Source organism: Desmodus rotundus, chromosome 4, assembly GCF_022682495.2.
Source record: "Desmodus rotundus isolate HL8 chromosome 4, HLdesRot8A.1, whole genome shotgun sequence".
In the NCBI taxonomy this organism is placed as follows: Eukaryota; Metazoa; Chordata; class Mammalia; order Chiroptera; family Phyllostomidae; genus Desmodus; species Desmodus rotundus.
This window is the reverse complement of record NC_071390.1, coordinates 28,874,934-28,888,881: the sequence shown is the minus strand read 5'-3', so window position 1 is coordinate 28,888,881 and position 13,948 is coordinate 28,874,934. Positions and strand designations below refer to the sequence as shown.

At 43.3% G+C, this 13,948-nt stretch overlaps 1 protein-coding gene across 1 annotated transcript; it reads right to left on the bottom strand.

The window, feature by feature from the left end:
- Positions 1-3,390: 3,390 nt before the first annotated feature.
- On the bottom strand, positions 3,391-8,061 carry PPP1R3C (protein phosphatase 1 regulatory subunit 3C). The gene is made up of 2 exons (XM_024563477.4): positions 7,821-8,061; positions 3,391-5,860 (listed from the first exon to the last, which is right to left on the bottom strand). The coding sequence occupies exons 1-2, from the start codon at positions 7,832-7,834 to the stop codon at positions 4,921-4,923; spliced, it is 954 nt and encodes a 317-aa protein (XP_024419245.1). The 5' UTR covers positions 7,835-8,061; the 3' UTR covers positions 3,391-4,920.
- Positions 8,062-13,948: the final 5,887 nt, after the last annotated feature.

Sequence of the window (13,948 nt, the reverse complement as noted above, 5' to 3'; positions counted from 1 at the left end):
ATGTATATATTTAAAATTTGCTTTAAAATTGTTAGCAATATTTTTGAATCCTTGTTTGTACCCTTTCCAATTCCCTCCATCTCCCTCCACTAGAACTAGCCACTATGCCCAATTCTACTTATTTTCTCGATTTCCTTAGATAGATAGATAGATAGATAGATAGACAGACAGATAGATCTGTTAAAAATCTATATATTCAGTTGTGTGTGGTTTTGGACCTTGCATAAATGAATCATACTGCATTTCCTGCAACCTGCTTTTTTGCTCAATTTTGTTTGTGAGACTCATTTGTATCGCTAGGGTAGCTGCCATTCATTTTCACTTATGCTTTCTATTCCACTGACATATAAAAATTTAAGAATTCAGAAGTCAATATTCTGCAGAGAGGACACACAGAAAACTGAACCTGACACTCAGCACATTTCTCACTCAAGGTATTTGCAAATTCTGAAGTTCCGGTATCCACTTCCTCCATACAGTTTTGTGTTTCAGAAGTCAGAAATCCTCTAATCCCTGGCTGGGATGGGTGGAAGGGTATATGACTTGTCTGAGCCAATCATAATGTCTCATTCTCCTGTCCAGGGATTGGTTCATGCACTGACATGTGACTTAGTCCTGGTAAAACATGGTGGTGGGGGTTGGGAGAGTCTTGTAGATGGAGGGATGAGAAGAAGTTATTTACCCATAAAAAGTGACACAAGAAAGAGATGAGCTTCTATGGAGTGGTGTTGTGTCTCCATATAATACTGGGAAACTGTGGCAGCCATTATATAATTAGGGAGCAAGTTAGCACAGGGATAATCAAAAAGAATGAGAATGAGAGGGGAAAAACATGGAACTAACCTGAGTTTCAAGCTACTGAATTAATCAACTTTGAAAACACCCTACCTTAGTACTCATATTATGAGATCATAGCTTTTCTTTATTGTTTAAGCTAGTTGAGTCAAGGGATCGTGTCACTTGCAACCTAATGCATCCTCATTAAAAAACCCTTACATACAAAAGATCATAGAAGAGAAAAAGAGAAGCTAGATTGGTAAAACTAAGAAGTCTATGTTCAGGTAGTTTAGCAAGAAAGGGTATGGGCAGGGGTAGGGCTGTTGGGAGAAAGGGTCAGGAGTCCAGGCTATACTAATTCAATAACCTCGAGTGAACTCAAACCATTCTGGGCCTCTATTTCATCATCTGTTTAAAAAAAAGAAGTGGGTGGAGAAATCCTCTGGTCCATGTATGACCCTGTTCTCTGACAGGGAGCAGTTGAAGACACCACACTGCTTCAAGCAGAGGTCCTTATCCCTGAAGTATAGTGGAAACACCTAGGAAGGTCTCAAAATTTCCAACACCTGGGCTGCAACTTGGACCAGTGAAATCAGAGTCTGAGGGTTCAGGGAAGACAGGCATCTGTAGTTTTTAAAACTCTCCGGGTGACTCCAGTATTCAGCGTGGGTTGAGGACCACTGGCTTAGAGAGATCTTCTAAACCCAGCGGTGGGTGTCCATTCATTGGCAGAGGGAGGGAAGGGCCAGGGGGTGAGGAGTCAGCAAGACTGCATGTGAGGGGCTGCTCTTGGTTCAGGATCCCTGCCCACTAGCAAGTGGGTTGGTTCAGGCCACAGTTCCCAGCGGCTGCTAACACACTGTGCACCACCTGGCAACAAGAGCTGAGGAAGAGACTCTCTTTGTGCAATGGAAGCACCACCCAAACTTGTGCACAACTTTTGAACTCACACTGGTGGAGATGCACACAGTTCACTAACCACCCCAGGGATGTCCAGCCTTTCAATTTGGAATAAACTAAAAGGAAAGCCATACATTTATAAAAGAACAGAGTCCTTCCTTAAATAACTAAATTAAACCTTATTTTTGGGGAACAGAATATCATGCCCCTCAAATTCAAGGCATCCTTCCATGTTAAATTTTCAAAACCGTGTTGTTTCGGCTGTTAGGTGTCAGGACGTGAAATACGGATGACTCTGATCCATTAGAAACACTCAGGGATCCCCTTTGACTGAGCTCACCTTCACTCATTCACATGAAGCCTGGTGACAAGCTGGCCTTAGGTCAAGCTGACAAGAACTGACCAGAGCCACGCCTGCCTGGAAAGCACGCCCTCTTTAAGACCGGGAGCAGCTACAAAGGAGGATCAGGGGGGCACTTAGGGAGGAAGTGTGAAGCAAAAGACAGAAAGTCACTGTCTAGCCTGAAGGTCATTTTCCAGCCTGACTCAGCCTGGCATGGGACCTCGACCAAGTCTTTTCCCTGCTCTTTTTAAAGGTAGGCATTGGAGTCCCATGGTCTTCAAGGTCATTGTTAGGCTCAAATTTGCTTTTTCTCTATCCCATAGGAAGACAGTGTTCTCCTTCACCCAACCATCAGCACGGACAGAGAGCCAGAGGAAACAAAATAAGTGTAATGAACTCCGACGCCAGAAAGGTCAGGCAGATCATCTGAGAGAATGAAGCAGTGGGTGGGAACTGTGACTACATAGGGCAGGATTCCCCGTGTCAGGACACGTGCCTCATCTACAGGGGCAGCTGCTGTCAACTCTAGGTGGATGTCACCATAAAGAAAGATCTGGCAATTTTTTGAGGGAAAAGAAAATCTAAATTTTTTTTAAATGTAATTTGCTGATTGTTTAACTTTGGCAATAAATTCTGTTTAAAAGAAAGAAAGAAAAGGGGGAGGGAGAGAGAGAAAGAAGGAAAGAAAGGAAGGAAGGAAGGAAGGAAGGAAGGAAGGAAGGAAGGAAGGAAGGAAGGAAGGAACCTGTGTTAAACAAAAAGCACCTGCAGCCAGATACAGCCTGCAGGCCTGTAGTTCACAGCTTCTGAAGAAGAGGATATTTTGACATGATAAAATTTGTTCTTCGTAATTTGACTTTTCTGGTAGGTTGGCCATTTATTTCCCCCTACGTTTAAGAGACGCTGTGCAGAAGCTCTTTCTGGAACGTTAGGCAAGAACTGACACTACAACTTAGGTGCATAGACCTGCTGCTGCTTACCCCAAGGAGATGAACCCACTGCCCTCCCGTGCATGCCCTCCGTGCAGCTCCAAGCTTTGCCCCTCAGGAAGGTGACAGAGCTCAAGAGAGAAGCCATTTCAGCCTTTCCCACACCATCTCCTCCCCCACTGTAAAGCTGAGGAGTGGCCCCAAAATAACCTTGACCCAGAGGGACAGTCCCAGCAGCTTAAGTAACTCTCCCCGGACCCCAACCCCAATGATCCGGTATTAGGAGGTCACCCACAAGACTGGGACCATGTGAGTACCCTCAGGTGAGTCAATTCCTGACCCAAATTAACCCCGTCACGTTAACCTTAAACAAAACAGGAGAATCTCAGTTCATGGTTTCTTATTTAACTATGGCTCTGACAAAGAAAACATACGTAGAGGTTATATCAAATACTTTTATTCTTAAAGTGATAAGTTCACTAAAGATAGCTATAGGACAGTGAAATATTTAGAGTAGAAAAAACGTTGAGTGCTAACCAAACTTCAAATACTGTCACAGCAGAGTTATTCCAGTAGCACTTGTTCCAGCACGGCAGACCACACATGTGAAAATTAACTGCGTTCTCTGAACACCTCACAATGGACACGCACAATGACAGAAGCAAGCGTTCAGGGGCTTCTGTCCTTGATCTTACAGAACGGATTCATGCACACCTTTATATATGCCATATATAAACAAATATATTACAAAACATCCAAAACAATTCATACCGATTTAAAAAAAAAACTTTGACTTCAAAGAAATTGGTAAAAAGTCTTAAAACATCAAGACGAATATAGGCAAGAAATAGATTGCTACCTTTATGTGCAAGGTACTGGATTCTTGAATGGAGAATCAGTGTCAGCCCTCACTTCCAACATCACAGCAAAAAAGTGTGGTGGAAAAGTAAGTCGCCTTCAATATGAAGGGTGTGAGTTGTATACACCAACACCACTCTCGAAGATACAACAGTATTGCAGGAGGAATGCCAGTATACAGAGCGGACCTTCTCACGAGGCCAAACAATCATGAGTTACCAGATGACCCTGCAGATATTTGGGTTAAGTAACTACAATATCCTGGTTTAACAAGACACTGGCAAAGAGCTATCTTTGATGTGACAGAGTCTCTACAAGTCGTTAGCCATTGGTGATGGCGTGGTTTTTTGGGTTAAGCAGCATTCTATACTGAGAACGCGAGTGTGATGCCTTAATCACAAACAAGGTCACTTAGACTGCAAAGCCAGATGTGCTGAAACTTTCCCCAAACCGTGCTTTTCGATAAACCGTGTCTGAACAGAAAGGCTTCACTTAAAATCTTGATTCTCCAGAGTTATAATTCACCTTTCCTCAATACCACCCACCATCCCTAAAGCGTGTTTCGTTTTTCTCCACAAGAACATGTAGGATGGGTCTTTTTCTTCCCTCTACAAATTACTTCCCCAGGAGAGAACTGTAAAACCAACTTACAAACAAAATATTCTTACATTTCTCATCAGCAGTTAAGTATCGGACCTCCCACTTCTACTTGAACTTGAGCTCCAGAGAGCCTTTTGGGAACACTTTTCAGACATTCCTCATACCATTAGCACAGCTTTCCCTCACCATCAACTGTCCTTCTCCAACCTCTCCATGCCCAGTGTAAAAGTGAGTGAATTGAGAGAGAAGGAGAAATGGCATTGAAAAAGTATTGCTTCTACAAAAATGGAGTTCCAGACCGTTCCTTGATCCTTCACAGCAAAATTGTACAGCATCATCCATATAGACCCCAACACTAAATTCTCAAGTGGCTATTTTTTTGAAGCCAGGTCTCAAAAGCTCAAACCTAAGCCTACTGAAGGAAAGTAGCCAAGACTTCCTAATATTGAGCATTCTAGACCTAGAATTACATGGGAATATGACAGGTCAAGACCATTTACTAGGTTGCTTAATTCATCGATAAGAGGCCAAGTTCTCCATTCTCCCCCAGCTCTGCCACTCTGGGAAGAGCCCGCTGGCCAGCCTCGGACTGCCAAAGATTGTTGACTCCAACTCAGTCTTGGGGGGCACCCCTTGGAATGCACAGTTCTGGGATGCCATCTGCGTCTGAACACCATCCGGTTTCCACTGCACGTGAACAATTCTATAATTCTGACCCTCATTGTTGTCCCAGAAGACCTGCCCATTAGCATGGTAAGAAATGCAAAACTCAATTTTTTCCTCCGTTGGAATGACGGAGGGTAAGTCAATGGCAAACGAGAAAGTGTCACTATCTGAGCCACCATACACATTTTTCATGTAGACACAGTCCACATTGGTGTAGTTTTTCCAAGTATCAAAAGTAATACGGATCTGAACCTTCTTCTCAAAGCTGACATTCTTTACCTTCACAGTCCCAGTCACTGTTCGCTCTTGAAGAGAGCAGTTCTCCAGACACACGAAGTTCTTCTGAAAGTGGCTCCGAAAACTTAAGTAATCAGTTGAAGGCTGAGGGAAGTCCAAAATCAAGTTTTTCTCCTCGTGCAGTTTTAAGCCAGAGGACAGATCATTGAGGTCCAGGAGATCAAACTGGAGATCCCACGCTGGCTCTTCTGGGAGGTCAGAGAAGACATGGATGGCAGTGAGGGAGAGGCCCTTGGAATCTGCAAACACAACCCGTTTCTTGGCTTGGCTGTGTGAACTCTCCCAGTCATTCTGTGATTTGGCTTCCTGTTTTATATTGAGACACGGTTTCAGAGGCTTTAATTTGTTGACAAAATTTCTTCGTTGGAAGTCATCATAAGGGCCCAGGAAACTCTTCAGAGGTGGCGAATGAGCCAAGCAGAGCCTCATGGCCACATCCACCGGCATGACGGAACTTGTCAAAGGCCGTGGATCTAAAACTTGGATCATTCTGGAATAGAAGAAGAAGAAGGGTAGTTATCACCTAGATCTGGAATACTCTTCCCCAGTCCCAAATACATACGTACTATTTTTTGTATTGGCTAAATTATTGCCTACACAGCTGAGTATCAGGGAGGTGCTATCATATGTAACAAAAGAAAAGAGTGCTATGATCAAATCTGCATTCTACGTTTGGTTCTACCCTTAACTGGCCACAAGGCCATGGGTTAACTGCTTAAAACACGTGGGGGTCTCAGTTTCTTCATCTGAGAAATAAGAGGGTTGCATGGGGTAATCTTTAATATACCTCTGAAAACCACTGGCTCTGTTCTGGACCAGTGGTTCTCAAACCTGTCTGGCCACAATGGCCTAGGGAGTTGGTTTTCTTTCTTTAGCTTTAATGCAGATTCCTGACACTTGGAGTTACTGAGGCCGAACCTCTGGGGGTGGTGACAAGGAGTTACATATGTTCTTAAAGCTTCCACTGATGCTAATGCCCAAAAAGGTTCTGGAGCTGTGAGACTCTGGCTACTTTCCTGATTTTGCTATTGAATTGATTACATGTTTCTGTAAAGGTGACATGCCTGAAGAGGAAAAAAAGTAGAAATAAGAATAGAACAGTTTGAGATTTTGAGGGCTGGGAAGAGTGAAGTCAGAGAATTATCTCTGCATTTATATTATCATGCTCTTTTCCATAACCAACTGAAATGCAACCCAGCAATGCATACACTTAAAAACATTACATAATCTGTGTATTAGTAGAAAGACACCCATGAAGAGTACCCATTTAAGTTGAAAAAGCTGATTTACTGAAATTGAACTATTTTAATATATTTATATGAACTTATAAATATTGAAAAACTTAATAGGAAATACCCCCAAAAGTTAATTATCTCTGGGTGCTAGGGTTGTAGGTGATCTATTTTTGTCTTTGTACTTTTTTGGCATTTTCTACTGTTTGGACAATAGATATTTATAACTAGAAAGACAATAAATCTATTTTAAAATGTAAACAAAACTATGCTCAGCAACATTAAATTAAGAAGTGTCCATCAAGGAGGCTTTTTTCCTGGCCCATAGCCCTCAGTACACATTGCCAAGCTAAAGGGCTCTTCTCCCTATCCTGGCCTTACAGATAAGAGGTGTTCTGTGGATACTGTACATGACATTTCTCAATAACTCTTCACAGCAGCTCTATGCATGTAGGTTTCATCACAAAATGAATAGTTAAAAAAAAAAAAACACTCGCAGAATTTACTTTATTAGTCCTGGGATTTTTCTGGAAGAACTACAAACTTAGAACAAATAAATGAAAGGTGAAGCTATATTTGTGGGTCTAATAGTAGCTAACAGGCAGGATTTTCAGGTGCTAAACTTTGTCTGAGGAAGCCAGTGAAAGTTTTGTGGGGAGGCTTGTTTTCTATTTTTACTTTTTGCACTTACAGAAAGACAGTTTTAGAATTTAGCGATTTCCCAGAATTTTAAATCCTGGCCAGGAGTTCAAAAATTATCATTTGCTCAAACCCAAGTTTGAGTTTGCTGTGGCGAACCGTGGGAAGAAGAGTGGAGAAGGCCGAATGAATGCAAACATCGTCCTGTAGTTTTCTCCCCGAGCCAAACTACACAACCAGCAAAGTCAGAGTGCTGTTTCCTCAAGTTACCAGTCCGTGGGGCCTTTGTGCAGGACCAGGAGTTAACAGTGAGAATCCAGGAGGGGTTCAGAACTAAAGCTGACGGTCCTTAACACTTTGGTTTACGATGCGGGTTATTAAATCAGCTCCGCCTAAACAGCACAGGGCAAATCTCCACACTTCGAGGCCTCCGCCTGGTAGATTCGACTCAGCAGTCCGTCAGCTCACCCTCCCGTGGGGTCTGCATTTGCAGAGAGGACAGAACGGAAAGGGAGCCCAACCTCCCCGCAGCTGCACGCACCCCTCTGCTCCCCGGCGGAGAGTCTGCAGAGAACCTACCTGGTGCAGCTCATTAGGCAGAGAGGCGGCGACCGACCGAGAGAGCCAGCGCTGGCTACTAGCGCAACTTCGCACCCGGGTCCCAGCTGTCCCCGCTGGGCGGTAGCTCTGGCGATTGCGGGTGCGGCGCGGGAGAGGCCCCTTATCTGCTCCTGACCACGTGACCCGATCCCTCGACCAACCAGCGCCCAGCCGGGGCGAGCCCTCTCCGGGAGTACGTGACCGCCGTGGTGCTGTCCTAGCTGGGTGCGGGCGGGGAGCGCAGAGTCACCAGCTGGACGGGGCGAGCCCGGGACGAGGGCACTGCCCCGTACCGCACCTAGCGGGTGCTGGCAAAGGGAGAACGCCGCAAATCTCGCCCAGCCTGGGCGCCAGCTCGGCGCGGCTGCAGGGAAGGAAATGTCTTGAGAGTCTTGTCTGTGCACAGCCAAAACGTTTATATCGATCAGTGTTAGGTGCGTCTGCGCGTCTTCTCCCTCACCTCGGCCAGAGCGAGGAGTTGGCTGCATGTATTTTGATTAGGGTGTGTCCACAAACGCACCTCACTAGTAGACTGAAGGCTGCCAGGAATTAACTGTTCTCTAACAAATGTTGTTAATAAAGCCTGCTAGCCCCATAAAAGTGAGGTGGCATTTAATTAAAAGGCACTAGGTATTTTAATCTAGTCTTCAGTTTTCCTCCCTGGGACAGAAAACTAAAGCCAGGAATGAAATGGCTTTTTGGGTCCCATGGCCGGTCAGCCACAGAGCCAGTGGTCAACCCAAATCCCTCGACTCCGTTCTGACGTCCTTTGGCAGAGATGTGGAAGCCAAAATGTTAGAATATTGCACTGTAAGTTTCATGACTCTCCGAGCCAGTTACTTTCACTGAGGTTTCATTATGTTGTTTAGTTTGGGAGTTTTTAGACCATCAGTTACAATCATAAAATTTCTAAATTGAGTATGAATTATTTTTATAAAACCCATGTCCTCTATTACCTTGAATATCCAGGAGTCAATTAAAAAGTACAAAATTCCTTGTGTCTTTTTAAAAACTGTCAAACAGTGGAATTGTTAAAGGGCAGTGAGCAGAATGAAGGAAAAGAAATACATGCTGGATATCACTGGGAAAGATACTTAATGCTTGGGCTGGAGTTGTGAAATGAAACACCCAACCGTAGCAGAGTCACTCGCCCCTCAGCCCAGCCAAAACTAACAGAGAGGACTAGCCTTTGGGTCGACACTTACCAGCTGCATGAATCTAGGCAAGTTCTAGCCTCAACTTCCTCCTGTACAGTGGAGATAGTAAAGCTGCTCTGAGGATCACAGAAGACTGTGCCGATGACAAAACGCAGCCCAGTGCCCGGCAGGTGTATTCAACCCCCATTAGTGCCGGTCAGTATTCCATTCTTCGGCAGTAGTTTTTAGTCTGTTACCACGGGAAGCCAGAACCTGAGCTACAATATTGATAATAGCTAGTGATAAATGCTTGTTGAGCCTATCCTGTGTGCCAGACACAGTGTTTTCTGTCTTGTCTATTTAATTCTCACAACAGCCCTAAGTGGTGTGTACTACTATTAGTTCCACTTTAAAGATAAAGTAACCAAGTCACTTAAAGGTCAAAACCTGCCCAGGACCTCACAGGTAGAGCTGGGATTAAAACCTAGCTAATGCCGGAGCAGCAACTACTATATCATACTGTCTTGCTTTAATTCAACAATTAGAATGATAAAGGTGGAAGGTACCTTAGGAGTCATTGGCTTCAAAATCTTTATTTCACAGATGAGATATTTAAAACTCAGGGAAGCTGTGCTGCCTGTCAGGGACTGGTTAGGTCACAGTCAAAGTCAAAACACTGGGCAGAATTTTCTCCTTCATTCATGATCATATGTTGAGCTTTAAAAAATGGATATTACCAGTTAAAGGTGTGGAGAAACATAAAATAATAACGCATTGCGATCCCATTTGTGGGGAAAGGTATGCATACAAAGAAAATAAAATAGGTTCTACCAAAATACTCACAGTGCTTATGTTTTGATGCTGAGATTCAGTAATTAACAATTGCTTGTTTGTATTTTTAAATTTTTCTACATTGAACATGGATTTCTGTAATTAATAAATCACTTTTAAAGGATATCTAAACTTTCAGATTCATTTAACACACAGAGCCTACCTATTAGGTGCCAAGAACTGTGTAGGCACCTCGTACTGTTACTTCCACAACCCTGAGTTTGCTCCTTTCCATTCATGCAGCTTTCTCTCCTGCCCCCTGGTGCTGACTGAACTCAACATAGAAGATCAGCAAACAGGGCTCTCTCCTGAGAGGAACCAACACTCAGTAAACCCCTAACCTGGACAATCCAGTCCCTCATGTCTTCCCCCCTCCCAACCTTATTGACATCTAATTGACATAGAACATTGTTTAAGTTTAAGGTGTACAACGTGTTAATTTGATACACTTAGGTACTGTAAAATGATTATACCAGACGGTTACCTAACACTGCCAACATATCACATTGTTACAATATCTTTTTGTGGTGACAACATTTACGTTCTACTCTCTTGGCCACTTTCATGTATATAATACAGTATTATTAACATAATTGTACATTAGGTCCCCAAAAGTTTGTACTCTTTGACCAACATTTGCCCATTACCCCCCCCACCAGTCCCTGATAACCACTATTTTACTCTGTTTCTATGAGTCGGGCTTTTTTAGATTCCACATATAAATGAGATCACACAGAATTTGTCTTTTTGCATCTGACTTATTTCACTTAGCATAATCAGGCCCCACACTTGTCTCTTTCCTGGCTTTTACCACCTTTCACTATGGGATGAGAGGAATTGGGATGAAATCAGTGTTCTTAGGAGTTGCACCAATGAAGAAATGGGTTGGGACTTGTAGGCAGTTTTCTTACCACTTGTAGGTGTTCTCCGACTGCGGCTGGGCATCGGTTTGTCCCACCCATCTTAATAAATGTACTAGTGAGGCCTTACTGATCTGCGCAGTGTTCTCAGCCATGCCAGGGGTTACAAGGACCATGAGGCACAGCCCTTTGACCTTAAGGATGTTAGCATCTTTATTAGAAAAAAAAAGTTTAAATTAATGAAATACCCAAGGAACATTTTAAGGAGCTACTAAGCAAGGGCTGATGGTGCCTGGCTTACACAGCTGGGTCTCTTACAGCGTCTGCCCCACGTGTTTCCAGAGCTATGCCCTGGTGGAGCACACTGAGGGCTTCCCGAGTTGCCAACACTTTCTGCCCCCTTGCCTTTTTTTCAGTGCCCAATCAAGAAAGTGTTTGAGAATTCAACCTTCTAGTTATTTATATTAAAATGTCAGCACTTTAACCACAATTAGTAGTAACAGGATGAACTTCATAGCTGAGCTTCACGCCCCACGGTGTAGAGTCAGTGAGGTTAAAAAGTGCTCATTTTGGTGAAAAGTACTGGGATTTCTATTCTTGAGAGCAGAGAGGAGCCAGCTCACTCCTCAATGAAGAGTAAGTTTTTACACTAATTTCTTCTTCCTCTGTTAGCCATGTTGGATGGGAATACAATATCGGGTGAGGAAGTGTAATTTAAACACACACACACACTGCTTACTTTGGGTCAGGCACTGTTTTACGCACTTTACAAATATTAACTCATGTAATATTCATAAAAATCCTGTGACGTAGAAACCATAATGACTATCCCCATTCTACAGAAGAGGAAACTGAGGTCGTCTGTGGCAGTTTAAGTAACTTGTACAAGGTCGCACAGCTAGCAGACAGCAGGACCACGTTTCAAACTCCTCTAGAGTCCACGCTCCAAGTGCGAGCTGCTCTGGAACAGACAAGCACCACACTGGTACCTTCTGAAACCCAAAGGAAGCTCTGCGGAAACTCAGAGAAATTCAGAAAGGGGAGGGCTTTCTGTGGAATATCTGTGGAAGCTTCAAAGAGGAAGTGAGACTTGGGAAGGCCAGGAAAATTAAAAGAATGCAAATATGGCGAATACCATCTTTAGGGCATTTAGATGCTAAGAATCCAGCTGCAGGACTCAACCAACGAGAGAGTGAGATCAGAACTGACATAGTGCCAGCAGCCCACCATTTTTTCCCAAGGACATAATCTCAGAGGGCAAGAGAAGAAATTAGAAGTGTTGCTGAGTAGACTATGCTATTAATCATGCAGTTTTCACTGAGGGAATTTTCAAGTGTAATTTTCACTGCCTGAAACTTTTTAGTTTTTACCTCATGTTCCACTTCTAAAACATCCCTGTTAGAGAGCAATCTGGAAACAGGCATGAAGTCAGGATGGTTGTTACCAACACAGTAAGTGGTTAAAGAAAGTGCAAAACACCTGAGATATAGGATGTGTCTCAGCTGAGGTGAGGAAGAAGGAGAGGGAAGGGGGAATGAACAAAAGATGATATACTTGGTCTCTCCAATAACCTGTTGAGATGTAGAGGCAAAAACACAAGTAACCATACCAGGTTGGCTGAGCGGCAAATGGGTCGTGTGAATGTTATACACATTAGCTACCTGCGCTCCAGAACTTCAGAGAAAGGCAAGGTCACCGGGGCTAGGATGGCCAAAGGGGACCAGGACATGTAGTGTAACGCAAGGCAAGCACTTTAGCTAGAGGAGAGGTTTCTAAATGGGGGTGTTGGGGGGAAGCATCAAAGGAGAAAGAAATTAAGTCCTGTGGACTATCCTGAACAAAATTAGAGAGCTGAGAGCTACAAAATGAGTGAGCAAAGAGTGAAATAAGCTAACTGTAGGGGAGACATTGTTCTCACATGTTGGTAAGTACGTCTCCAAGTTGCCACAGTTTCTCCATATTCACTGAAGGATTAGGGTGAAGAAAAATGTAAGTTAGAGAACCTATAAAAAAAAGTTTAAACCACTATTGAAGGGCTTTTAGAAAAGCTTTACTCTGAAAAATATGGAGGACGTGAGAAGGGATATGTTGTGCAGTGGAAGGGAAAGGAACTCGCCCAAACATAGGAAAAAATCAAAATGAGAAATAGCAATACTCTGAAAAAAAATAATGAGAACATGCTGGCCCTATCAGATTAAAGTTTATTATTAAGGTAGAGTGGCTTTTAAAAGTCCTATTAGTGCATGAATAAAGATTCACATCAGTGAGATTAAAATGTCCATAAATAGACTTACTTACATATAACAATTTAGCTTATGGTACAGGTGGGCATGTCCCATAAGGGGAGAGAAAGAATGAATTTGTTTAAAAATAGGTTGACCTTTTTGTATTCAGTGCATGCTGCAGCGGAAGGGGGACTAACGTGCTTTGGTGAATCCACAATGTGCACAGAAAAGGCTCCGCCAGAGGGAATTCTGCAAGGGGACTGCCGGCCTGGTTCAACTCACTCTAGGTCTGGACACTGTAATTTCTGGTTTTGTTTGTTTGTTTGTTTGAACTCACGGCCTGTGGGAAAGACAAAAAGTATCCATTCAGTAAGGGAGAATTGATAAAATGTATATTCTTAAACTCTGTTTATCTCTAGTTCCTCCCCTCTAAGAAGGTGGAGAAGAGGCTTCATGGCCGGTTCTCTGTGCTGAGAGGGACTGAAGCTCTGAGCATGTTCTCATTGCTCTTTCCGGGCCACGGTGCACACCTCTAGTTTCAGTTCCGTATTTGGCTAAATCTTTGCATTCTGAATTGCTGTGACTTTGCATTTTGACTTTTTGCTTGCAAATTCAAAGGTTCTAAGATGCGGTGGATCTCTGTCTAACCACTGTTTACGCACCAGGCTCATTTTGTCTAGAGACAGGTTGTTTTGGTTTGGGGTTTTTTTTTTTTTTTTGCTTTGTAATTTGGTTTCCAGACTCAGCTATAGTTGTGGAAGGAGTTTTACAGCACCTTTGGCAGAAGGAATCCAAACTGAAAACAGACCCCCCATTTATAAGGTACCGCAACATTTCCTTTCTTACGTGACAAAATTAAGCTTCTCCTCTACCAATCCACTCCCCCTCCCCCCACCATGTAACACAAACATGTCACATCACTCACCCCCAATTCTGGGCAAAGCTGTTAATAAACACTTGCTCCAACAGATGTTCAAAAACCTTTATTCCCTTCCTTTAAGCTACAATGCTGTATTATCTCCCTTAACCATGGAGACAGAAATCAGACCCAGTCA